Source organism: Puma concolor, chromosome A1 (genome assembly GCF_028749965.1).
Source record: "Puma concolor isolate L17-30 chromosome A1, mPumCon1.1.hap2, whole genome shotgun sequence".
Lineage (NCBI taxonomy): Eukaryota > Metazoa > Chordata > Mammalia > Carnivora > Felidae > Puma > Puma concolor.
In genome coordinates this window covers 118,654,589-118,681,986 of record NC_141667.1, presented here as the reverse complement: position 1 = coordinate 118,681,986, position 27,398 = coordinate 118,654,589, and the positions used below count along the sequence as shown (strand labels likewise).

At 41.0% G+C, this 27,398-nt stretch overlaps 1 protein-coding gene across 11 annotated transcripts in view; it reads right to left on the bottom strand.

Annotated features, from left to right (window-relative positions):
* The window catches only part of PPP2R2B (protein phosphatase 2 regulatory subunit Bbeta), a 462,912-nt gene that overhangs the window by 108,300 nt on the left and 327,214 nt on the right, over positions 1 to 27,398 (bottom strand). For 8 of the 11 annotated variants that reach the window (XM_086701139.1, XM_086701128.1, XM_025924130.2 and 5 more), the window contains one exon: positions 437 to 534. The exons of 1 other annotated variant lie outside the window; for it this stretch is intronic. In XM_086701139.1, the coding sequence (XP_086557265.1) occupies positions 437 to 534 (98 nt within the window). Of the gene's footprint in view, positions 1 to 436; positions 535 to 17,988; positions 18,016 to 27,398 lie in introns of all 11 variants that reach the window. 2 more of the 11 variants (XM_086701175.1, XM_086701167.1) reach the window with 1 other exon arrangement.

Genomic DNA, 27,398 nt, shown 5'->3' with positions numbered 1-27,398 from the left:
TCTTCTCTACTGACCCACGGTGTCCTTTTTACATCTACTGGCAAAGAGCTGGATTTTTTTTCCCTTCCTACATATTGGGCAGGAGCACCTGAAATTAGGAGAATTAATTGCAATGGCTGGGGGATAAATTCCACTCAAAAAGGAGTTCTCTGTTCAACAAGCACCCATGGAATTTTGCAGGTCAGATGGGAAGTGAGGTCGTTTTGAATGTGCAACACCCAGGTTTGGAAACATTAGGCCATGCCCAGGAAAGGCTCTATTATCAGGTGCTTTTATGAGCCTGAATGTGGAACTGTTGATGTTAATGACTTTTTGGCAGTTTTTAGTTTGCTAGCAAAGCAGCAAGGTTAAGGGCGACACATGAGGATTAAGGAACAGTAGGAGGCCTCCTTTAAAAAGAGAAGAAAATGGGCATTTTGCATTCACTGCCACTTACCTCCTGCTCTCGTTGAAATATTACAACCCGACCCCCCTTGTCCCCTGTCGCTAGTAATTCTCCCGTGTGGTTGAATTCTACCGTAGAGATAATGTCAGCTGAAAAGGAGAAGACAAAGGCAATTAAAGTAACTGCACACTTACTTTGAAACGATAGATAATAGATATACTTTTCTGTGCATTTAAGGACTCAGGGCTTTGTCTCTGCAGTGGAATTTACAAGGATTTTATGTTCTGTATTTTAAGTGCCACTAGAAGTGGCATTTGAGAAAGTAAATTTTCTAGGAGACCACTGCAGTGTGGTCTCTTGGAACGTCTGGAGAGAACAAAAGGGAAAAGCACAAACAGACCTTTTTGTTTGGGGCAAGAGAAAATGCATTTCCTTAATAATGGCTCCTGGAAATGACATTTTTTTTTTTTTTGGACAATTTCTACCAACCATAGACTGTTAACCCACCCAGGGCCCTTTTGCATTCCCCTCTCTTCTACAAGGAAGAACCTCCCCAAACAGGGTTCAGTTGTGGCTGAAGACTGTGATGAAACCGGCCCTGGGGCACTTCACTGAAGCTCAGACATGGAAAATGAAGGGAGGGAGCCTGAAGACATCACTGGGCCACCAGCAGTCAGGAATTCAGAAAGGACCCCACGTATCCTCCCTTGACCCATGCTCCCCCCTTCCTGGTGAACCCAACACACTCTTCTGGAAGAGCACGGCCTTATTCCAACCCCAACAGCAAGGTGCTGAGAAAGAGGGTCAGGAGGTCAGAGGACAGAAGGCAATTTGTACTCCGCATTTCAAAACGAAGAAAATACACAAGCGCCGGGAACTCAGATCACAGATAATTGCTGAAGGAATGCCAGCCTGCCAGGTCTTTCTTCAATCCTGGTTACCCCCGAGAAACATGGACAGGTAAATTACCTATGATTGGATTTATTAGGGCTATTTTTAGAAAAATGTCAGAGGTTAATTCCTCTGCAATTATTCCCCTGCAGGGCTCCAACAATTGCTACCGAGAGTGCAAATGAGTTAAAAAAAAAAAAAAAAAAAAAAGAGGTAGGGGAATTATGACAATGGCCTTTGACAGAGGAACATTCTGAAGATTATGTCCATGTGAGGAAAGCAAAGGAGAAACAGTGAGGTGGAAAACTAAGGCAATTACCCCTGAATAATTCAAGTCTCAAATCTCAATTTAATATCATAATTTCAGGATTTTCTTTGTATGCCTGATTTATTCAGGTAAGTAGTGTAAAATTCTCCACTTTGCATGTAACTGTCCCTTTCCACATATGAACATGCATCTAATGGCCATTCTTGGTGCGGAAGTAAAAAGGATAAGCCCAAGTCACCGTCACTTTAAAGCAGGGGACCTTTAAAAGAACAAATCATGACTTCCTGTTTTGGCCTCATAGATGACTAACTCCAGGGTAGCAAATTCAAAGCCCTACAGAGCCAAGAGATATCATGAAGTGAACTACAGTAGGTGAAGTAGAAAGCTTGGGTTCCCTCTTAAGGGTAAGTGGCTATGCAGCTTAAGCCAATAGTAGACATGAACAGCAACATGTGTAGCTAGATATTTTGATGTTTTTATAAGAAGCTATAAATCCAGATTTTATGCACAAATCTCTTAAATTACATATATTGTCAGCTATTTTTTTCAAAGCCATGACATTAAAAAAATCATCTTGTCTGTGGGCTATGTTTTTTGAGTCACCAGTTTATGACCTTTGATCTAGACAGTCTTCAGAAAAGGCCACCCCATTCCTTATTGATGATGTCAACTAGAAATCTAGTCCATTCACTCAGTAAGACTCCTCCAAGTGAATACTACCCTTAAGGAACCACAAAATAATCTGTGTGGTTACTCAGATCCTGATGTAACTTTAGCAGTCCAGGTCTGTAGCCAGTGCCCATTGAGAAGAAAGCCCAGTGAGGCTGGGAAGCCAGCACCTTAAGTGAATTATTGGACCACTTTCCTTTGTCAGAGTTTATGAATCTTAGCAAAGCACTATCACATAAAGCGGAGAGAAGAAGGCTGCTTGGTGTTTGCAGTTGGCACAGAATGCCTTGGGAGAATCATTCGAGCACTAGGATGCACTTCTAACACTAGTTACTGCTTCTGGCTTTTCAGTGAGTGGTCAGCAATGTGGTCATTCACGAAGTTTCCTGACTTGGGCAGAATCTAAAGTAGACGTGGCTGTTTCTTCTCACTTGAGACTTACATCAGGTACCTTAGTATGAGGCAGAGCTCTTAAAGTGTTTTAGACGTAAACACCTCCCAGAAGGAAAGAGTGGTGGGGAGGCCAAGCCTATAGGTTACCAGAGTCACACTTGTACCTTTTGGGGCCAAAAAGTGGCTTAACTGCAGTCTACACTCTTCCTCTCAGCACCAATGTTGAAAGAGACTCCAGAGTTCTAGATGGTACCCTGAGAACTTGTAAGTTCTCATCTTGTAAGTTGGCCCTTCCCTTTTAGTGAAGTTGGGTATCAGAAGGAAGAGTTAAGTGCCTTTTCTAACGCCAGCCTCTGGCTCACATTCCAAGAAAACGTTACTCCACAGGAAACAAAATTCACCCTCCCAGGGATGACGTACACATTTGTCTTCTTACCGAGACTCCCTGAGAAAAAGGGAGTGAAAAATTCATTCTCCCTTTAGGAGGTACACAGGTCAAAACAAGGTAGACTCAAGCTCACATCTGAGCCACATGATCCAAGCCAGTGTTACTAGAACTCTGTATTATGTGGGATCCAGGCACAGCCCCAACTGATAAACATGTCCCATTTGTTTTCCAAATGTTATAATTATTTGTGCTGTGCCTCCCTTGAGAACCTCACGAGAGAAAGGGTGATTGACATGGCAGGATTCTGAAATTCTTCAATCCTCTTGCCAAATCCTTAGCTTTATATTTTAATCCTGCCAGGTAGTTGGTCTGTATATTAGCTTGTTTATATCTAGCTATTGTCTACCTCCCTTCAGAGCATAGGCTACTGCAGCTCAGGTTAATACCTGTTTTGAACTTTCATGTTTCCTGGCTCATTTCTCATCGCTAAGCCAGTAGGTGTAACCAGAATACTTTACTGCCCCATCCATCTTTGCATATCTTCATCTATGACTGTTTAATAATTGATGCAAACCTCATGAATCACCCCACATTCCAATTTCAAGATACTGAAACTTCTGATACAAATACTCTTGTTTGCAACAGGCTTGTGGTAGAGGAGAAATTTCTTGATAAATTAGAAAACTCACGCTGCTGAAGACAAAATAACTCTTCCTGAGCATGACAGTAAACTAGCAAACTTGGGACAAAAACTTCATCTGAAATCATGGTGAAAAGAAATCAATTCATCAATTCAACATGGCTTTCATCTTTTAAACAGTATGTGTATACAACAACTCATTTTATCAAATGCCGAGCTGAATCACACCATTCTAATAAAGCTATAAACTTGACCATTTCCCCTCTATCCTATAGAGATGTGGATAAAGTGCATGTTTTTTGACTAAAAACAAAAAAACAGAGGCCAAAAACAGTTATGGAGGTCAAATGTAGTTAACATGATTTTTTTAAAGGAAACCCTGGGAGGTATGACGTTTGCCCTGTTCCACATTTATTTGTGCTGATTTAATTTCCACAAGATGGTGGCCTCGTAACCCCATTTCTAGTGCAAGAGGCACTGCTAAGACGGAGTTTTTCTTTTTTAAAATCAATCTCTGCTTCTTACAAAGGTTCCAGACAAGTAAATTCATACATACAGTCTCCATTTACCTGAATAATAGAAATTGACTTGGCCATTTTATGCCTGTGATTAGGCTGAAGAAATAGTGGGAACCCCTAGTGACTACCCTAGTCTCTCACAGTACCATGCTGGGCTGGCATCTACACAATGCCTGGGCTGGGCACAGTGATTAGGCGATGCCCAATTCAAAGAGCAGGGTGACTGTAGATAAAATGATGGCTCAGTTTAGACCTGGAGAGGACCTAAACCCAAATCCTCTAGTGGGACAAGGTCTACCGACCAGGTCACTAGCACTGGCCTCTCTGCATCAATCATAGGGATTCAAATGAGAGAGTAATTTAATTTAGCCTTCAGAGCCCATTAAATGTTTTATCTTTCATCTAAGCAACATTTGGGAGATAATACTATAAAGTCATTTACTCTACTTATATCAGCTGGCTAGTTCTGCCCAATTAAGAGTTGGCTTTCTTCCTGATGATAAGCTCAGCTCTAGGCAGAGTTGTCTGCTTCTTCAGTGAGGATGAGGACACCTTCAGCTAGGTGGAAAACATGTTGCAGTGGAGGACAGCTGTGAAATACAGTTGGTTGTGGGAAAGTCTGTGCTGAGAGAATCTGGGAGGTCACTTCCAGGCTGAAGTGCTGTGATTAATTGCCAGTGGGTCCTGCATTGCATGGTGGGGGAACAGGGGACAGCACGTGTACCCTTTGTCATCACTACATAGGGGCTTGTAGCTAGATTGGCAATGACTGTGTGGCTCATTAAATAAATAGGGGAGTCTCAGGCTCCCAGTGGGAATTAAAATTACTCCTTCTGTCTATGTAAAACTGTGGCCTCCTTCGTGAGTTTTGGTTCATAGCCCAAAGTCAGCCTCCATTATCTCAGATAAGGTTTTCTCTAGTAAAATTTGATAAATGAAATAGTGTGTTGGAGTATACTTTCTATCAAAATGGGGGGATAATATGAAGTCTGGTTATGGCCAAACAAAGTATGCCCAAGTACTGCTACTGGAATTGTGTCAAAATGGCCTGCTTCTTGAAAAAGTTTAGTATATTGTAAAATTAAAAAAAAAAACAAAAAAAAAAAACAAACCCAACCAGGCAATAACACAGTACATGTACGATGACTGTAATCTTTAAAAAGTATTTTCATTTTAAAATATATCTTTTTTAACTGGTAAAGCAATATACACTTGTTAAAACTTCCATTAATACCAAGATGATATTTAAAATATAAAATGAAATTTCCCTTACAATCTGACTCCCTGGAAAACAATTGTTAACTCTTATAAATACACACACACTAACAGTCACAGGCCAAAGTCTGTCAGGGAGAGTCCAAAATGATGTTTTAGTGTAGGATATGAGTGATTTAATTTATTTTCTTACAGTTTTTTTAATTTTTCAGGATCCTTTTTTTTATGACCATAAACACTTGAACAATTTTTGACAGGTACACAATTTTAAATGGCTTTCAAACTAAATACAAGATTTTAGCATTTATCTCAGAGATTCCGTAGACTTTTAAAAATATTTCTTTTTAAATTCACATATATTAAAATTCACTTTTTGTGCCTTACAGTTTTATGGGTTTGGATCAATGCATATAGATGTGTATCCACTACCAACAGCATGATATAGAATAGTGTCAGCCTGCCCCACAAGTTCCTTCATACTGCCCCTGTGAACAATTTTTGTAAAAAAGAATAAAATTATGGGAATAAAGTAAGCTGACAGGTATTTAAGACCTTCCAAATGTTAAAAATGCTATGCAAATATAGAGGCTTAATAACTACTGGTCTCAATAGGTATGGCTCAACTGGGAGGCAACGATCAGTTCTCACTAGTGAGAGTCAAAGATTTTATTTTTTTAATCTTACTGTTTAGATAACATCACTATTTACTGTTTTTGGAGTGGAGGGAAACTAAATTCATCAATATGCCTTTGTTAGCCTGTATCACAAACTAGGTTTAGGCATGAGGTTTTCTGCCTTTGGACTCAAAGTTTCCTTTGCAATGAAATAGGACTATGTTTGGGTTTTTAGTTTGGTAGTAGCCTTTGCTTCTTAACTTGGTACTACTTATATTCTTGTAGCTCAGTTCTAGAGACAGAAGTAGTAAATATAAAGTTCTGAGTAGTGATAACAAATGACTCTAATTTTGCTCACCAGTTTTGTTTATTGGCAAGAGCTGCCTAATGAGAAGGATTCTAAGGTCATAGCTGGGCTTGGTGGGAGAGTGTTGAGATTAACTGGCTATGTCTGGCATGGGTATGGGAAGAGCCATTACACATGCCACAAGCTTGCTATCCTGATCTTCTGTGCATGATAGACAGTTCCTGACTGACCCCGAATGGATTGCTTTGTCGCCGACCAGTGTCTGGTATATAGATACTGAATCCTTCTCCTTTCATTTGGATATAATTAATTCTGTGCACATTGGTTTTAACTTCGATCTAGTGCTGGTATTTCTCCTATATGAAAGAAAGTAGGTAGAAGGATCCAAGAGTCCCAATTCCCAAGATCTTATCACGACTGCTGCTTCCCATGTAAATAGAGACAGAGTGCTGGAAAGTGGGCGTTGTTTAGACGTCAGCCTGCCCATGAAGACCAAGCTCATTAAAGGCAGGTAATACGTTGTGGTTATTACTCTTAGTTACTCTTGGTTAGCTACTCCTACCCAGTGCCTTTCTTCCTTGCCTGCCTCCCGGTGTAGAGGATGTAAAATCCAGAATCTTCCTTCCCAGCCCCCTGGGTTTAGGGGTGGCCATGTGACTGAATATGGCCTGTGAGGCAAGCAGGAAAGTCTGCTGGGGGGCAAGGAGGCAGAGATTCTGGGGAAAAGTTTTCCTCCCTGAATAAAAGAAGGGAAACAAGTGAGGAGTGGCCTTCTGGCTATGCTGACATACTCCTTGTACACGACTTCCTTTGTATATGATTGTATGTGGTTATGATATGTGAAGGTGTGGCCGCCATCATGTGACCATGAGGTGACAAGCCAAGAGGCTGAATATGAGACATGGAAGAAAGGGACAATGTCTTTGGTGACATCACTTAACTACAAAAACCTGCCTCAGGAAGAGCCTGTGTCTGAACTTGTTAAACAATAGATACCCAAGTGGTTTAAGCCACTGTTAGAAAGATTTTCTATTATTTATAACTCAACACTTACTAATAGACATGTCTTCCATCTTTGTTTTCCTCACAGCACTATGCACAGGGCCAGATTGTTAACACAAATTGAATTGGAAATAAGTGAAAGTGGTTCTGTGTCTTGCAACCTCTATGCACAAACTCTCACATACACATTTTTATTTCACTTTATCACATGACCAATTTTCCTTCATAATTGCTTAGTACTCAGTAGTGAGGTGGTTTGCTTTTCCCCCCTTCCCCTGTGTGGAAATGGAACATTACTCTTTAACCATTCAAAAGTGAAAGCAGGTTATTGGGATAGAAGCATCCTCCCACCCTCAATTTATCATGGTATCCATCATAAAATTATGACTTCAGAGGGACTGAGCCATGCTCTCCTTAGAAGCCAAGTTCTCCTCTGAAGTCTAGGGAGCCCACCATGCTTACTGAGCTGTGAAAATCCAGATGGTGGGAAGCAGGTGAGTAATGAATGCCATGCTGTTTCCATTAAAATGCACACAGCTTCCCCACACTGACCAAATCCCCAGCACTAGCCAGGTCTGAGATAACCCAGGACAGGTGGGTTGATGGAGACTTCCTTTCACTCAAAACAAGTTTCTACTACACAGAAGGGGAGAAGAAAGAATGTTCCTATAGTTGGGACAAAACTTGCCCAAAGGACAAAGTGGTTTTAAAAATTCTAAGTCCTCCAAATATAGAAACATCCAGTGGGAAATTGGTAGCAGTCCAGACTTGCCTACAAGCCTGCATGGTTTATAGTGGGATCTGCTGTCAAGGTATCTACCATCTGTCACCCACTCTTTCAGAAAGCAGAGGAGTAATTAGCTGCTCAGGCAATGCAAACTCTGTCAATCATTCAGGGCTATTATCTACACAACATAGGTCATCTAGCATGGACCCAAGAGTCAGAGGGACTCTGGGTCCAAAATGGGAAAGTTCATCCTATCTGGGGGTCTATATAGGAGCTTTTGGGCAGGCATTGTGTTACCCAAACACACATAATGTGGAGTTTGTCTGGCATGTCTTCGGTCAAAAATTTTTCTGTGCCAGAGGCTCTGATGTCAGAAAGATAGGGCACCTGCCTTGTGGGAGCTGAACTTGCCAGGTTTGTGTGTTGGTTTTAATATCATTTATTTAGGGGAACCTGGTATGACTTCTCCCCAAACCCAAGCAGCCTCCATTTACTATGCAGCTTCACTGCCCCCCATTCTTCCCCTTCATAACAGTCCTCACCACTTACCATTAGCAATTACAATGGTAATGGAAACATTTTAAATGCCTTTCTTAGTCTCTGAATTGAAAACCCAATAAGGAACTTGTTCATCACTGAACCTTCAGGGCCAAGCTTAGTGTCTTAATATGCAATAGATGCATCTTAATTATTTTCTTGAATCGATCACCAAAGGAGAGCTCAAGAGAAGCAACACCAAAGTGGACCATCACATAGAGAATAACCCAGAACAAAGTGTAAACAAACAAAACATATATGCTGGATGAATGTTAGAAACATATTTTAAGGGGTGTGAGACAAGGGCACGCTCTTATTTTGGAATGAGTATTTTACGACTTTAGAACCACATAGATTGATCAGTAAAGTACAGATTTTATCCTAAAAGCCTCTGTCATATTGGCAGGGATTGGAATGTCCTATGAATCACAGGAAGAGAGAAGAGCAAATGGGTTGGTGAAGAGAAGGTACCGGGAGAGGGCATGGAGGTAGCAATCACACAACCCAAAGTGGATTTGGAGCAAATAGATCTGAAATGCCAGGAATCTATTTACTGACCACTTACTAAGTGCACATCACTGGACTGGGTTCCAGGTATACACTACAAACACAACACACCTGTCTTTACCTTCAAGAAGTGTTCAATCTAGAGGACTGGGAAGCAGTGGTAAATGGGTGAACATAGTAAAACAAAGTTGGAGAAGACGGTGTTGAAACACCCGATAGTGGAAATGTTTGGGTCAGAGAGTCAGAACCCTAGTTTTGGCCTAGAAGTCAAAAGGAATCACTACAGAAACTTAAGGTAACTCACATGTCATCCCTACGCCTGCATTCGAGAAATCTCCTATCATTTCTCTAAAGGACAAATTGAACAATAAATACAATATATCTGTGTGCTAAATTCTATATGGTCCTAAAGAATGAAAGAAGAATGGAGTAGGACAAGATTTGGATTTCCCCCCTAAACCATGAAATTTCTATGTCAAACACAATAAAGATACTGCTAACAATTTACAAGGTATTACAAAATGATGGTTTTTCAAAGGTTTTAGCAAAGAAAATGGAAAATATTAGAAGCAAATGTGCCATTTACAACTCTATGAATCAGTATTTCTCTTTGTCTGTTTTCCTCTCTCTCTCCTCTTCTCCTCCCTCCCTCCATTCCTTCCTTTCTCTCTGGCTAGCAGTTGTGGTGTTTTTAAGATTATAAAAATATATTACTCTTGGGCGCCTGGCTGGCTCAGTCAGTGAAGCATGTCACTCTTGATCTCAGGGTTGTAAGCTGGAGCCCCACGATGGGTGTAGAGATTACTTAAAAACAAAATCTTTAAAACAATATTACTCTCTTTTGGATAATGTCCCTATTTTAAAACACTGAATATAATATATCACATACAGTAGGTAAACAGTAAAAGCATAAAGAAGTGCGTGCTGATTTCCCTCAACAGCATGACCCAAATTTTAATAAATATTCATCAGGCAAAGGCACTATGGTACATCCTTACTGCTTTTTTATAACCATTGAAAATTGGATATTTAAAAAAATCCATTATATTTGATTTCATGTTCACTTGGCAGTTAGATATCAACTATAAAATGTAGAAAAAGCAGGAAATACTAAATGTTGATAGACTTATTCATGGTTCATTTATTCACTCAAAAAATATTCAAGGACCACATATATTATGTGTCAAACACTACATTATGTATTAAGTGTACATCAATTAATAAAACAGACTAAATATCTGTCTTTAGGGAACTTCTTTTCTACTTGCGGAGAAAAAATAATAGTCAATGAGCATAATAAATCATATCATATGTAATGTACTCTGGGAAACAAACATAGCTGATTAAGGGAGATTAAGAGTTCATGGAGCACCTGGGTGGCTTAGTTGGTTAAACATCTGATTCTTGATTTTGACTCAGGGCATGATCTCACCATCACGGATCGAGCCCCGTGTTGGGCTCCACACTGAGGTGTGGAGCCTGCTTAAGATTCTCTCTCTCTCCCTCTGTTCCTGTGTGTTCTTTGTCTCTTTCTCTCTCTCAAAACAAACCCCCCCCAAATAAAAAAAAACCCAAAACAAAAACAAAACACCAAAAAATGAATTCTGAAGGTAGGTGGGAGGCTTAGATTTTAAATAAGGTGATTGTGATAGGCCATACTGAGCAGATTTGAAAGCGGTGAGGAAGGTCACTCTATGGGTATCTGAAGGAAGAGTGCTCCAGATAGGGAATAGACAGTGAGAAGACCCTAAGAGAGAAGCAGGCCTGTGTCAGCAGATCGGGGTAGCTGGAGCAGTGCAAACCAGGAAAAAATAAGGTGTTCAGTATTTGCAGACCATAGCAGGCACTTTGGCTTTTACTAAAAGTGAAATAGGCACAACTATGTAAATATTTAATACCACTAAACTGTATACCTAAAGATGGTTAACTGGTAAATTTTGTGTTAGGTTCATTTTACCACAGTTTTTTTAAAAAGTGAGGAGGGGTGTCTGGGTGGCTCAGTTGGTTAAGGGTCCAACTTTGGCTCAGGTCATAATCTAAGGTTTGTGAGTTGGAGCCCTGCATTGAGCTCTCTCCTGTCAGCACGGCTTCGGATCCTCTGTCTGCCTCTCTCTCTGCCCCTTCCCCACTTATGCTCTCTCTCTCTCTCTCTCTCTCTCAAAAATAAATAAATTTAAAAAAAAATTTTTTTTCAACGTTTTTTATTTATTTGTTGGGACAGAGAGAGACAGAGCATGAACAGGGGAGGGGCAGAGAGAGAGAGGGAGACACAGAATCGGAAGCAGGCTCCAGGCTCCGAGCCATCAGCCCAGAGCCCGACGCGGGGGTCGAACTCACGGACCGCGAGATCGTGACCTGGCTGAAGTCAGACGCTTAACCGACTGCGCCATCCAGGCGCCCCAATAAATATTTTTTTAAAAGTGAGAAAAAAATGAAACGGAAAGCTGCTGGAGGGTACTGGACGGAGGAATGAGATAGTCTGATGTGTTCCAAGTACCAATCTGGCTGTAGAGCTGGGAACAGACTGTGGAGGGCTAAAGCAGGATCATCAGGAAGACTATCGAGATAATCCAGGTGAGAGAGGAGGGTGGCTCAGACCAGGGCCTTGGCAGTCAAGGTGGAGAGCAGTAGTCAGATTCTGGATACATACGGAGTCAACATGACAGGATTTGCAGATGGACTGGTTACGGGGTATCAAAGAGAGAATTTGAGGATGATTCCAAGGTTTCTGCCCTCAGCACCCTCTGCACCTGGCAGGATGAAGCTGCCATCACTGAGATGGGAAGTTTGTGGGCGATTCAGGCATTTTTGGGGCAGGCCAGACACTCATTTAGTTTCAGGCATGGGAAGTAGGAGGGATTTACAAGTAAAGGTACTGAGTAGATAATTGGAAAGAAGGGTTTAGAGTTCAGGAGGGAGTGTGAGTTGGGGATGTAAACTTGGGAGTTATTACCACTTCAGATGATATTTAAAGCTATAGGATTAGATGAGACCTCAGGGAAAGACTGTATTAAAGGAGAGGAAGACCATGGGCTGAACTTTGGGACACTCCAACATCTAAAAGGTTGGGAGAAGAAGAGGAATTAGGAAAAGAAGAAGGGGCAGAAGAAGGAGAGGCTGGTAAGATAGCAGGAAAATCAAGAAAGCTGAGGGTCCCGAATGCCAGAGAAGAGCAGAAGACAGAGCATCAGTCATGCCAAACACTGCTGATAGGCAAGGTCAAAGCCTTCAGGTGGCCTTTGGATTTGAACAATGGAGGTCACTTTTCACCTTGGCAACTGTGGTTTCTGTGGATCAGTGGGGGTGGGTATGGTGGAACCATGGATTAGGCTTCAGAGCGAATGGGAGAAAGTCACTGTGGACACTTCTCTTCAAGGAGTTTTGCTGAGAAGTGTAGCAAAGACATGAGGCAGAAGATGGTATGGGAAGTCAGGTGAACAGAGCATTTTTGTATCAGAGAAACAACAGCATTTGTATTTGCTGATGGAAAGATCAAGCAATGCTTATGGAAAGATGAGCAATGACTAAGGAAAAACGTGGAACAGAATGAACAGATAAGTGAATGCATGAACAAACAAGCCAGTAACTGGTCCACCACTGACAGGTGAAATAAAATCTGATCAGGTTCAATTCCCACCCACAGCCAAAAGATGGTTAGGAAGAAAAATGCTACACAAAATCTATCTTCATATAAGGTTTAACAGGAGTCTCAAAACATTTAGTATGGCCAAGCATTTCTCCCATAAATCAACATGTCAGATGTCCATGCAATCGCCATAAATAAATGAAAAACAAACCTCTTGGTTTTCTTTTTGTTTCTTCTTCCCTTCCTGCTCTTCCTCCTATCTTTTTCCCCTTTTTTCTTCTTTCCTTCCCTTTCTCTCTTTTTCTTCTTTCCATCCCTCTCTCCTTCCTTTTTCTTCTGAAGCCAGCTGTAGAAAGGACTCATTCCATCTACTACTATGCATCTCTGGGTCCATTACCTCCTGTCTGCCTACCTGATGGAAGGCTGCTCACCTGTATACACTTTAAAATGTTAAGTCTACTGCAAGATCAGTCCCACATGGGTAACCTGACCTCCTCATGGCCTTTCTTGGGTAACTTTCAGCATGATTCTTAATAGTGCATAGAAAGAAACAAGTCTGTCAGAGGAGAAAGAAAAAACCCACATTCTCATCTTGCCCTGTGGAAGATTTATAGACACTTTGCAAATAGCCAGACCCAGGTGATGGTGCCAGGAACTTTCCAAGTGATTTGTAGATCTCCCTGCCAGGAAGTCGGTCTTTAATGGAAAACTCTTCTAGCTGAACATTCCTTTATTACAGCATGACTACAGGGAGAGGATAGCAACTGTCATGCAAAAGACTGGCTGAAATTAACTAGCTATGAGCCTGGCCTCAAGATATTTCAGGCTCAGGAAAACACCAGTATTGCAATTTTTCTGTGGAACTATTGAACTGGGCCTACTGCATGCCAGGCATAGTACTAGACTCTTGACCTAAACTCTCCTCCTCAATCTGCATTATCAGGCTCCTTTATTTAACACCTACTTTGCCAGGATCTGTACCTTGTGTTTTATATTATGTTTAATGGTCACTCAAACTCCATGATATCAGTCTCTTCCTCCATTTTTCAGATGGGGAGATGGTGGCTCAGAGAACTGTCCATGTTTGGAAGGCTAACAAGGGGATCTGGGATTGGAACACAGTTCTAGTTCCAGAGCCTATGTTCATGACCTGCCTCTTGTGTTCCACTTCTTTTCCTTCGACCTTTTAATTCTTGTCCCCACTCCCTTTTGTCTGTTGTTTATTTTTTCCTAATCCTTTCTTCATCTTTCCCTCATAGTTACTTTTTAACATGGCAGCAGAGTGGATCTTCTGGGCTCAGCCTTAACTTTTCCATCATTTTCTGTACTCCTTGTCACCCACCTGGCACGTTAGCAAAGTTTAACTCTTAGACTGTCAGCAAATACAGTCTGTGCTGACCAACTGTGAAGCAATTTCATTTTTCCTAAGCCATTCTTTCCATTACGTGTGCATACTGACATGTATGCCCCTGGAGGCCAAGATCTTACTCACTATTTTAGTCTAGGGACCCAGCCTAGGGACACATACTTAGGAGGTTTGCACAAAATACTTATTCCCTGGCTGAGTGAATCAATGAACACAGGAGTCCTTTAAGGCCAACTCAAGGGCCACTTTCTCCATGAAGTCTTTCATGAGCTCCCCTAATTGGAACGCAATCCTTTCTTCCTCACAATGCCACAACTCTCTGGACTGTTCATATGCTACTTATGTAGCTCTTCCCACTTATGTAGCTATATAACTGAAAATGTACTTGCTCTGTTTTCCTTACTGAAACTATTTCATTAAGGGCAGAGTTCCTATATTACTCATCTTTGGCTCTACCAATAAACTGCACATAAAACTTCAAGACGCTTAAGTTAGTATTTTTGTATTTGGAATGACTTGTGTTGGATTATTGTACAAACGTTAATAGGTTGCTTGATATACTGTGTGTGTGTGTGTGTGTGTGTGTGTGTGTGTGCGCGCGCGCGCGCGCATGTGCGTGTGTGTGTGGGGGGAGAGATATATCTTTAACTAGATGATGAGTTCCCTGAAAACAGACTCATATTTCTTTCTTTAATAGACAGCATCTTTATCAATATCTAAGATCTCAGAGCATAGGTGATATAAATAGTCCACACTTGGAGATTTCATATTCTTACGGGGACAACTGATTGTTGGCCTGTGTAATGCATATCATTGTTTTCCTCTAAAATGAGAGTCACACATGCTCCATTTCTGCCTCCAGTTTATTATTATTTTTCAAATGGGTGAGTACCATAGGTTCCTGACCTGGGACATCTCTGAAATAAAACCAGTGCTTGAGAAATCAAGTGCCAAGTCCTTTTTCAGAAGCAGTTCCTCCAAGCACAGCAGAAAGGAGAGGAGTGGAAATAGGAACCTATTACCATGTCTTTTAAATACTCTACTTTTGGGGACATTTCAAATACTGATTCTAACAACCTAAGTTACTGCCTTTGGAGAGTATGGAAAAGCTTAGGGCTTGAAACAGTCAGTAACTATTAACTGCAGTAGAAAAATTTCTTTCTATCCAACACACATCATAGCAGGTTCTTAGCCTTGATTGTGATGCATTGATTATTTCCTGCAAAGTCCAGGGGAAGAAATTAAATGTCAATATTTTATCAGGTCATAGAAGAAATAACAATGATAAAACACTCAAGATATAGACTTAACACTGGTCACAATCTCAGATACACTGCTTGCTTCTTCAACTGAAATTAAATCAACAGTAAAATGCACCAGAAGCCATTTTAAGGAAACCTTTGGAGAGTATCACCTTTTGGTAATTTATCACTAAGGAAATACTGGGAACTGGCCTTTTTGTACCACTCAAACCTCACGTTAAATCATCTCCCTGACACCCTATCTCACTATGCTCTAGTCCCACCACTTTGCTTTCATGACCTTGTAAATGCCATGCTTCTTCCCACTCTGGGGTGTGCAAACATGCAGCTCTATCTACTTAAACTATTCACCCTTCTCCCTTCTCCTTGGCTAACATCTATGAATTGTTTTTAATTTTTTAATTAAAAGATGTTTTAGAGAGAGAGAAAGCATGAGTGGGGGGAGAGGAGCAGAGGGAGAGGGAGGGAGGGAGGGAGGGAAGGAGAGAGAGAGAGAGAGAGAGAGAGAATCTTAAACACTCAGTACAGAGCCTGATGGGGAGGTCGATCCCACAACTCGGGGATCATGACCTGAGGCTAAATCAAGAGTCAGATGCTCAACTAGACTAAGCCACCCAGGCACCCCTAACACCTATTAATTTTTTAAATTTCAGTTTAACCAGCACATCCCAAGACAGACCTTTTCTGACAGCTTATGTTCTAGTTGCCCTACACTGCTCTGTACTACCCTATTCTTTCCCTTTAAAGCATTTATCAGAATTCCTCATTATATATTTGTTTGAGTGTTTATTGATAATGTCTATCTCTGCTATTAGACTATAAAGCTAACCAAATCAGGGATCAAAACTGATTTTGTCACCTTGCGATTCCTGGTCTGCACCCCCATATATGATACACAATACATATTCTTTAAAAGTATGGTTTTCTAGAATATTTGTTAATAGTTATTACCTGATCGCTCATTATATATTCTCTAATACTGTTCTTGCACACACATGCACACACCATACACACATTTGGTTTTCAGTCAAAGTGGGTGTAGCAGATCTGTACAATCATGAACATTTAAAAATCGATGAAATCTCCCTCATTCTCCTAAGATCTACATTTGCCTTATTCTCCAAAGCTAATCATATGTATGAAAGCTCATGCATTGTAAAATGTATACACACCCTTCTGATTCTTCAATTCTTACCCTTGTCTAAGCCAGTCTCCACCCTGTTCAATTTTCAGGAAGAAAAAGAACAGAACACTAGAGACTGGGTGGGAAGATCTTTATATGCCAAGAAGTCTGACCCAGTGAACTATTTCAGTCAAACACACAGCTTGAATTGGATTGCCCGATTGCTGAGAAGGGCTTTCTGGATTAGACAGTTCATTAGTGGCTCAGCCAGTTTCTAGGACCTGTTGGTCTCTGCGCTGTGTGCCTGGAGTTAGCAAAGTGACAGAGTGAAGGCTGCTTGAGTGACAGGTGCCAGTGAGTCATAGGGAATAACGGGTGAAACAGCAGCTACCCAGAGGCACCAACCACACCCTTAGGCTCAGGATCCCAAAAGTGTACACAGCTAAAAATGAGGCTTGGTGTCAGGGGAAAACTATTTGCTGAGCACCTTCTATGTGTCTAATCTGGGGCGTTGTTCCGAGAAGTAATTCTAGGAGGTAGTCAACAGCAGTCTTCCAGCCCCTGTTTCAATTCCAGCTCCACTAGTCGGCAGAGATAGCTAATGTTGGGTATAATTCTTAATGTCTTTCTCCACACTGCTTACCTAATCTGTAACATGGGAGTGGTATTATACGGAGGATGAAATGAGTAAATTTATGCAGGGCACTTAGAATGGTGTTTGACACACATAAACACTAAATAAGAATTAGAATAATACCTTACCCAAAAGTAATATAATGAATGATTAACAGTATCACTTCTCCATTCACAGCTTTGCCATGTATAACGATGTGCCTTAGGACAAATTACCTGGATTCTCTGAATCTTAGTTTCATTATTTGTAAAACAAAATGATACTGGTACCATTTTGGAAGAGCATTAGGAGGATTAGATGAGATAAGGAAGAGAACACCAACCGCAGTAGTTGGTCACATCTGACCAGCAGGGTGGTTTTATTTAACGCTGCAATGTTAGTCCACAAAAAGATTTCCAATTTTTTGAGTGATATGTTTACCTTTAGAAATTATGAAATTGCATATAAACAATCCAGATTTTCAGTTTCTTTGGAAGTCAATAGATGGGTGCCACTGGATTGGCATTCCCACATGGCCACTGCTGGCTTGAGCTGGGACTTGTGGCTGCGCCCTTTAGAAAGGAACAAGGTCTTAAATTTACCTCTTCTCCCACCACTTCCTACTGGTCCCCAACCTTGAGGCCAAATGTCAGCTCCCATTTATCCTCCAAAGGCTTCTCTCTACTGCTCTGCTTTCATTTTTGATGTTACTTGGCCTCTGTAGGTATCTGAGTTAGCAGGGGCTGGTCTTAAGGGCTTGCAGGCATCCTCTGGACACTGTTACCTCTATAAGCCTGAATAAAAGGAAGCAACCCCTTTCTCCACATAGCTCGAGGCCATTTGTCTCTACTGGCAAACAAGAGCGTAGAATGAGTCAATTCCAGGGCTAAAGGCTGGCTTCTCCACTGAGCTGAGCACCTCCTTGAAGAATAGCTTCCGATCCAAGAATCGGCCCCATAAATTCATAATTTACTCACCCCGAGTCTTCTTCAGTTCCATTTAGACTGAGGGTAAAAGATATGGGACAAAAGTTAGGGGTGCTATACAATAATGCTGTAGAACCAAGTTTTCTAAAATATGCCCTATGGATTATCAGTCCCTCAAGATTCTGATCTTTGAGTGAAAAAAAGTCAAAATACTTTTGGGAAACTGCTTACACTTATCTTGTGTCATGGGGACTCATCTGGGAAAGTCAGTAACTCAGAAATCCTGTGAGAAAGAAATTCATCCTCAATTCATTCAACAGCTATTTAGTAAGCACCTACTATGTACTGGGCATTCTTCTAGGTATTGGGGATTTGGCGCTGAAAGACAGTAACTCTGAATTCAGGTAACTTATTCTAGTGTAGAATAAAGAACGATGCTTCACTCCGTTTTATGTCTTGCAAAACTTACTTCCAGAGGCCCTTCATGATGAAAGAATGGTGGAGATTTTTCTCCTATTAATGCTTAACAAAGTAAGACCACTCTAGAACCCTTCTTACTGAGAGAAACACACAATTTATTTCTTGAAAGGTCAATGGACCCATTAGGGCAGACTTACTTGGGAAGAACTACAGGCTCACCTGGGGTCTCAGATTTGGCAAAGGTTTTTTGAGAATATCACACAAAGGGTTAACTTGACTTTCACCTCAAAAGTAGAGTGTTTTTCTCTGCATCTAATATGAGCCAGTTGGAAATGTATTTGTTTTTCAGTGTTTAATCTTCTGCATCACCCACTGTTGATTAGATTTAATTAATTTATGTTTCTAATGAATTTAGAAACTCACAGTGCTGTAGCAGGAAAATTTTCAGACAGCATCTGGCCACCAAATGGATTGATTACCTTGTCTGCAAAAGTCTTTCAAACATCTGGGGCCTGATTTTGTGAAACATCCAGAAGCTCTTTCAGAGGTAAGAAACACCCATTGAGGGGAGAGAGGGGGTATGAGAAATAGGTAGGGTTTGCTTTGATCTGTAAATCTGGATTCTGGCACTCCCCCAATATGAAATCACATTTTGCTGCTCATTGGCACAGTTTCAGTGGCACCAAATAGACCGATCTGAATCTATTTTGTTTGACATAATCAGAATCTACCAGGCCTGAGCCCAGGCTGACACCCAGTGAACTCTTTTGGCACTTCCTTCCATGTGGAGGCTCCTGCTGATCATTAAGATGAAACATTTATAGAAAGCATTTAGAGAGAAGCACTTTGCTCTCATTCATTCAACAAACATTACCGGGGGCCCACTGTGTCTGGCACGGAGCCACTGAACCTCTTGGTTAGCTGCTCTTGGCAACTACCCTAGAAAGTAGGCAAACACTCTTCTCCCATTTTCATAGTTATGAACAAGTACTATACAAATAATAATTACTAACATTAATATCAACACCAATAGGGGATATATAGACAGACAGATACACACACACACACACACACACACACACACACACACACACACACACACCCCAGACTCTATAGGAAGCACTTTACATGCATTCACTCATTTAACCCTCACAATAAAACCATGAGGAAGATGTTATTATCACTCCCACTTTACAGATAAGAGTACTAAGGCAAGGAGAGCCTATGTGGCTTGTCCAGGTAACCCAGAAACCCTTGGCAGAATCTTCCAATATAGGCAGTATGCCTGTGCTGTTAACCAATTTGCATTAGTGTGTCTGGATAACATTTATGGAAGACTTACTATGTGTTAGACATTATCCTAGGGGATCTGGTGCATTTATATTTTAATCACTCACACCTAATACAGTGGGTATCACTATTTCCCAGCAGGGAAGCTGAAGTCCAGAAACATTAACTTTTCAAGGTCACAAGGAGAGTTGGTCATAGACTAGGCTTTAACTCAGGTCTGTAGGCCTGCGAAGGCCACATTTTGCCTACTGAGTCACCTGCTAACAGACATATGGTAAAGAGGTGGTGTGACCTCTGTAGCTTGCTCAAAAGTACACAGGAAACCTGCTGGACAAGTCGGAGGAGAAGGGTGTCCTGGCAAATCAGCAGAGCTGAGACTCCAGAAGAAAGGAGATAAAGAATGTACAAAATGTAAGAAACTTGCTTCATCTTAAAGAGGTAGGTGAGAGATGCAAGTCTGATTGCCTGACTGGTTTTTCTGGCTCAACTTTCAAGAGAAATGATGGACAACTAGGTGGGCTGCTTATGATAAAAACAACAGTGCACAGGCCTGCCACACTAAGCATCTGAAATTTTCTGAACAATAGATGCAGACTGTTGCTCAATCAGGTTGTCAGGATTCCATGCTGGTGCTGATAAACCCTGGTTTTTCATGATACGATATCATTTACTAAGTCTGGTTACTTCTCTGATTTGAAAACCCCATTGTCTGTGACCATTCTTTTCTTGCCCAAGCCTCTTCCTTGACATAGTCACCTACCTTCTTTATTCCTTCCTATATGCTCCTTCTCTACCTGGAACCCCTTCCATCTCAGTCTCCTCCTTGCCTGGCTAATTGCTATTTGTCCTCAAGCCTCAGGTTGGGAGCCTCTTCCTCCAAGAAGCCTTCTTTGACTTTATTATTCTGGGTTCGGTGCCATTTTAAATGCGACCTGTGCTTCCTTCTAGTTCAGCACACATTACAGTGGAAAGTAACTGCTTCTTTGTTTGTGGGTCTCTTCAGTGAGACAGCATGGACTACTATTGTAGCCCCAATGCAAGGGTATGGTACACAATAGGGATCCAATACATATTGAAAGTGATGGATGGAGGGATGGATTGTCAACTTTGTAACACCCTCTTGGCTGGTCTCCCTGTCTGAAATCTCTCACCTCCACACTCAATGCTACATCCCAGAAGTCATTAAACTTTTCTGTAAACCTCATTCATGTTGTTTTCTTTTTTATTACTTCCCTTGAATACTCACATGGAAGTCAGATAGTGGTATCTCGGGGGTGGGAAGCAGTTCAGTCAGAGGGGGCATAGAGTCCTAGAAGTGTCCTATACCTTGATCTTGGTAATGGTGACAAGAATGTATAGGTATGTAAAAATCAATGAGCTAAACATGAGTAAACAATGCTCTACTTTAAGTAATTAATACTTGAATACAAATAAACATATCCCTTGAAGGCTCACTGTGTTGACAGGATAATATCCAGACCTTCTTGCTCCAGAGTTTGAGGTTCTTCACTCATGGCCCACTTGTTAAGTTCCTTGTTCAAATATACTTCACTAAAACACATGCTCTGATCCGCTCACAAGTCTCCAAACTCTTGTCATTTCACTCCCATCTCTATGCTTAAAATCATGCTGTCTTATCCTAATTGATTTCTCTTCCTTCTTCTTTGACCTTTTGACAGCTTTCCCCATTCTGGAAGGACCAGGATGAATCTTCCTTCATGAACCTCATTAGCCTCTCTTTTCTCTGAACCCCTGACTGCTGTGTCTGGTTATTCATACATGGAAACACTTCCTAAAGACTGTAGGCTCTTTGAAGGCAGAGACTTTATCTCATTTCCAATTTTTATATTTAGTATAGTACCTGGTACAATGGTGGATTCTAAATATGTACTTGTTATGAATATCATGAAGGCCTATCTATGTGCTCAGACCCATGGCAGTTATGAGCTTGCATAGAGATTAAAAAGACAAGTTGTCTGTATCATCTAGGATGAAACCTTAGTGTGGCTGTTAAAACCATGGACATAGGATTCATACATGGTTTCAAATCCATGTTTCACAACTCAGTGGCTCTGTGATTGACCGTACTCAGCTGCCATCATCAAACTTTGCTTCCTCATCTGTATCATGGGGACCTTCTCATTAGGGTTGTTGTGAGAATTACATAAGAACATGATTATTTTATTAGTGAACACTGAATTAGTCATTTTGCTAAATAGAACAATCTTATCCAAATAAAAGTCCATGCTCTTAATAGTATCAGGCAAAGGATTCAGCCCAGTGGCTAATTCACAGGAACATTTAACACACAGCATATATTATTATCAGAGATATTCAATGGAGGAGTATAGTTTCAGGGAGGAAAACCTATGAATTGGTAAAAATGGAGAAGGGAAAAAAAAAGTGGGTGCATTGTGAGATGTGTACACGTGTACATAAACACAGAATGAATTTAATCCAAAACAAATTCCTTTGGGAAATTCCATCACATCCCATTACCACGGTCCCAAAGGCAAGAGCTGGCCTCTGATCTTTACATATTTAATATCTTTGAAAAAATTCTGAAACCATAACCATCTTGACACGGTACACAAAGGCAAGTATGTGTGGGAGTTGTATGCAAAATCATGGTCCTTTACTTCCAGCTCCCAGAATTCTTTAATCATCCTAATTCCTCATGCTTCTCTGCCAACTTTTGACCTTAGGATAGCTCTTTGATTGCTCAATAGGATTTGACAGCAAGGAAGGGGGAACACTGAGGAACACGTTCTCCGTGCACCCTTACACACTCACTGAAAAGACACCAGTTTAACAATTTTAATTCATATATACTTCTACTCATGTAATCAATAATTCATGGCAATTCCTCTGCAGCATTTTAGTGACAACAGAAAGGGCAGGATATTTCTTCTCTTCCCTTTGCCTTCCTTTCTTCACTTAGTCGTGCCTGGAGCCTGGAGAGTACAGAATCTCAAGAAAACAGTTTCCATGGTGATTCTTCCTTTGAGTACCCGACTGTATTTTGCTCTTTCTGGAGTGAATTAATGCTTTTTATTGCTTTCATGCTAAATATATTGAAGATTAGATTTGAGTTCCTCTGCAGTGATACAGTTTTATCAGGAAAATAGAAAGTAAAAACACAGCATGAAGAAACTATATCTTTCTGTCACTACACTATCAGAAAGGAAAAAAAAAAACAAAACATTTCAGAGGAAAAAATAACCAGCCACAGGGAAATGGATGCAGGTGTCTGGAAGCTTGGATATGCATGTGTGCATCTCAATGTTAGAAAGCCTGTCTTGAGAGGAAATTGTCTTAATTCCTCCATATGTTGAAGGTGGTACAAGCTGACCACGAAACACTGAGTTAAAAGGAGTAACTTGATTTTTAATGTACTACCCTCTTCGCAGCACAGAAAATACAAGAGTGTGTAGGAACAAGGACATCTTCAAACTCATAATACCTTCCCTACTCTACACTTATTAAGTAGAGTCTTGCTTTCTACCAAAGCTAAATAACTGGCCTTCCTTACTTTTCAAAACTGCTAGATGACTTTCCCAACACTGCCCATAGCACTCTGAATTTCCTGACATAGAACCTATCCCACTAATACTTACCATCCACTCATACAGCTTCCCCACAAGACCCTAAAAGGTCAGGGCCTGTGCCTTCCCCATTCACTCCATTATGACCAGCACAGCACATGAAGGAAAGGAAAATGAGGAAAATGACACTGTGAATGGGTAACTTTGGCAGTGAGGTCTCCTTTGTAAAATCTCAAAGGGCTGCTATGTCAGAGGAAGAAGGAATCGTGTATAAATAAAAAATAAATCTGAGCAATAGCTCCTGGTTTTCATGGGCTCTCCTTCCCTCTCTTGGGGCATTAAGGAGTTAAAGGGAAGAATTGGTGTTGGGGAGGGGGGTGCTGTGGGCAAAGAGTGGTACCATCCAACAAGGCTTCCTTCTCTGCCATTATACACCTACCCTATGTGGCCTGGAGTCAAATCATCACTAGACACCAAATAGCTGGAGGAAAACCAGATGGTTAGCCAATTTGAGGCAGGTAATAAACACCTATATCAAACCAGATACCGTCCTAGCTGCACCTGGAGACAGAAGTGAGCACAAGAATTTTTGCCCCCAGAAAATTTAGAGTGCAAGAGAGAGACATTTCGGGAGATCATGTGGAAGCGGATGGAGTTGAGTACCAACAGACACCCTTGGTTATTGATAATGATGCCAACAATTAATATTTACTCCTAAGTATGCTAGGTGTTTTTTAAGCACCATATATGCATGAACTCACTCAGAACACATTCTCATAACACATCTATAAGTTGGTACTATTATTTCAATTAGCAAAGAAAAAATTGAGGCTTAGGAAGGCTACCTAACTTGCCTAACATCCTAAAGCCACTCAGTAGTAGAGCCATGATTCAAACCCAGACATCTGGATCCTTGAGTCAGTATCTTAACAACTACAAGCCTCTGAATCTAAGGCTCATGGGATCTCACTTAAGAAAGCTAGGAGACGTTTCCCACAGTTTCCTTTGCTGTGTAAATTACCCAAAGCTTACTCCATTTGTGAGGCGGCTCTACAAAGGGGTCCTTCTGGAACTCATTTTCTAGAATATCTAAATTCAAAATTTACTAATAGTATACTGCATTTCACTCCATAGAACACAGTGGCAAGAACAAGGTCTCAGGGTATTAACTCCGAGACACTTCCCTTCATTTCAAAGAATGTGGATCCCCTCCACTATGTGAAACGTATGCATTAAATTAAAAAAGAACAGGAAGGAAGTGTATTAAGGCTCAAAGGGCAAGATTGTGAGGCTTTAAATTTTGCTTTTTGCTTCATTGAGATAATTTTCTCAGTTTTCTATAATGGGCATATATAATTTTAACTGTGACAAAATAACTCACTGAAGAAATGCAAAGACTATCAACAAAAGGAAAGCAAAGATGGAAGAGAGAGACATTGATTTAGTGACTATTATCTTTTAGAGCTCAGAATTAGGAAGGAAAAACAAAGTTTAACCTCCAGCATTATCTGTCCTGCCCTGCATGACTCCCATGCATGGAATACTTTGAAATGAGACCCTTCTTCCATATTTAGTTACAAGGATTATTACCTATCGGGCAGTGAAAACGGAAGTGTGTTTGTTTTCACCAAGGGAGAGAATGGGGCTCAGAGATCATGTTCTTTGCGCACTCCTTACCTCAGAGTTAACCAGTCTCTGTGGGTCTGTTGGATTCCAGAGCCTGTCAGTTCACACTTCCCTCCTGCCCTTCCCAACCGGACAAAGTCATGCTCCCACACGTGTGTAAGGTTAACTTTTATCATTAGAAAAAACAGCCTGAAGAGTCGCAGGGAATCTGATCAGGAAATGTAGACAGAGATATGTTCTGCATTTTCAGAAGAAACTGATGAGGTCTTTGAAGCGCTTAGTGGAAAGCAGGAGGGGGAAAGCTCTAGGGCGCCTACAAGGTGTGAGTTTGGAGAGAAAAACACAGATTAGATGTGTCTTCCTGCCGGAGCTACATGTGGCATGCCAGCTGGCTCCTTTTCCAATTGCCTCTTTATTAGCGACTCCAACAATCATATTTTGCTAATCTTCTCATAAATAAAATATCATACATATCACAAAGGCATCCCTGATGGCAGACTGCGCTCCAAGTTAGCTAGAATGGATGAAGTGAAAACAGGGCAGCTTCAGGTATATATAATTATTACAATTACTGGCATCATAAATGTCTGCAAAATCGGCAGTGCAGCTGGGTGCTTGATGTTCTGTGCATCCCCAGGAATACAGGCTGCTGCTGTAACTTTTCAGGGTCTTACGGTATCTGTTTAGGGGCTCTCTTTTTATAGTCCTTGGCAGAAAAATAAAATTATTTTGCCAGAGATTTTATACCATACTACATCTGTTGTTCAATAATTAGCATCTTATATAGCAGAGAGAAGGTCAACTTGCATTTCTATATATTCTCCTCTCCCTCTTCATTTTCCCTGGCCTCCCAGAGAGGATAACCAAGTAATTAAGAGCTTGGGCTTTGAAGTCAGAAGGATCTGGGGTCAAAGCACAGTTCTGCCACATATTAACTGTAAGATCTTGGGAGTGTCAGTCACTCTCATTCCCAATTTCCTCCTCGGTAAACAGTGAAGAAAATCTTTCCTGTTTTATAGCTTAGTTGCGAGGATTCAGTGAGATAATGTGAATAAAGGAGCTGGCATCTGATGAGTCCTTAATAAAGGTCAGAAAGACAGGGGAAAAATAGGACATGAGGGACAAAAATGGGGGGGGCAGAGTGGGTATATTCATTGAGATTTTTTGTCTTTCTTTCCTCCATGAGAAGTTTATCATCTCACATTGGGTTCAAACTAATTTCTTTTATCTATATTGTTGGCTATAGCTTTCCTTCCCTACCCCAAAGTTAGAACCATAAATATCTCCCACTGATGCGATGATTAAGATAAGGTCCAAGGACTCTTTCCTCATTTACTGTTTAAAAACAATCTTTTGTGGAGATTTTTGATGGATTGTAGGGATATTTATGACTCAGGCCTCCTGGCAAAGTCCCTTGATGCTGACTCATTCGTTACCCGGGGAGGGAAGGAGGCAGCTGAAATCATCATTCATTTATTCTGCTTCTCAGTTATGGTGAAAGGTCAGAGGTAAGCCACTCAGTGCAGGGCTCAGTAGGAGAATCAGATTTTCAATAACGTCTTCTTGACCTCAAGAGATAAAAGAATTTCTTTTCTTAAATGTTTATTTGAGAGAGAGAGGGAGAGAGAGAGGGGGAGAGAGAGACAGAGAGACAGAGCACAAGGGGGAGAGGGGCACCGAGAGAGGGAGACACAATCTGAAGCAGGCTCTAGGCTCTGAGCTGTCAGCAGAGAGCCCGACGTGGGTCTTGGACTCACACACTGTGAGATCATGACTCACATGACTGAGCCACCCAGACACCCCAGCAAAAAAGAATTTCTAACAAACATATACTCATGAAAAGGTTTGCAAAGTCCTCCTTAACACAAATGCCACAGAACTGCTAAGTGACAATATTCTGAGTGGTGCCTCTGGCTTCCAGCTCCAAACTCACAGAAACTCCTGCTCCTCTGCACAGTAAGTGAAAACCAAGTGACAGGTGACAGAGAGGGAGGAGGGACAGAAATAGAAAGGAGGCAGGATGTGGAAGTGCCACAGCGACTCTGGCCTTGAAATGAGGAATAAAGAGCAACCGTGCAGAGATAGAAAGGGAAATATAAAAGGTTTCCTAAAACAAGAATAGTACAACTTATGACTATTACCCTGAACAATAACAGCATTCATAACACCATCACTATCACACTATAATCACCCAGAAAGAAAACATCTATAAAATTTACTAAATATAAGAAGTTCAGAAATATAACACTTCTGTGAGTACTTCGTGTCAGGGATGGGGTGACAAAGTCTAAATGCATTCTTTCCTTTAATCCTCAATCAGTACTAGGAGACTGGTTCTACGTCGACACACATTTATAGCTGGGGAACGTGATGGAGGCTTAGAAAGGTAAATAACTTGCTTGAGACCACACAGTGACCTATGAAGCTGGTTTCTAAAGTCCGTTTTCTGCTACCACTGCTTCAGCAAAGGAGAGTTGTGTTGAAAATACCATCCAGTACCTATAAATTACTGATCTATACATACTGTAAAAGCCATTTTGGAGTATTCCACATTAGTCTTGGCTCTAGGTATAGGATATG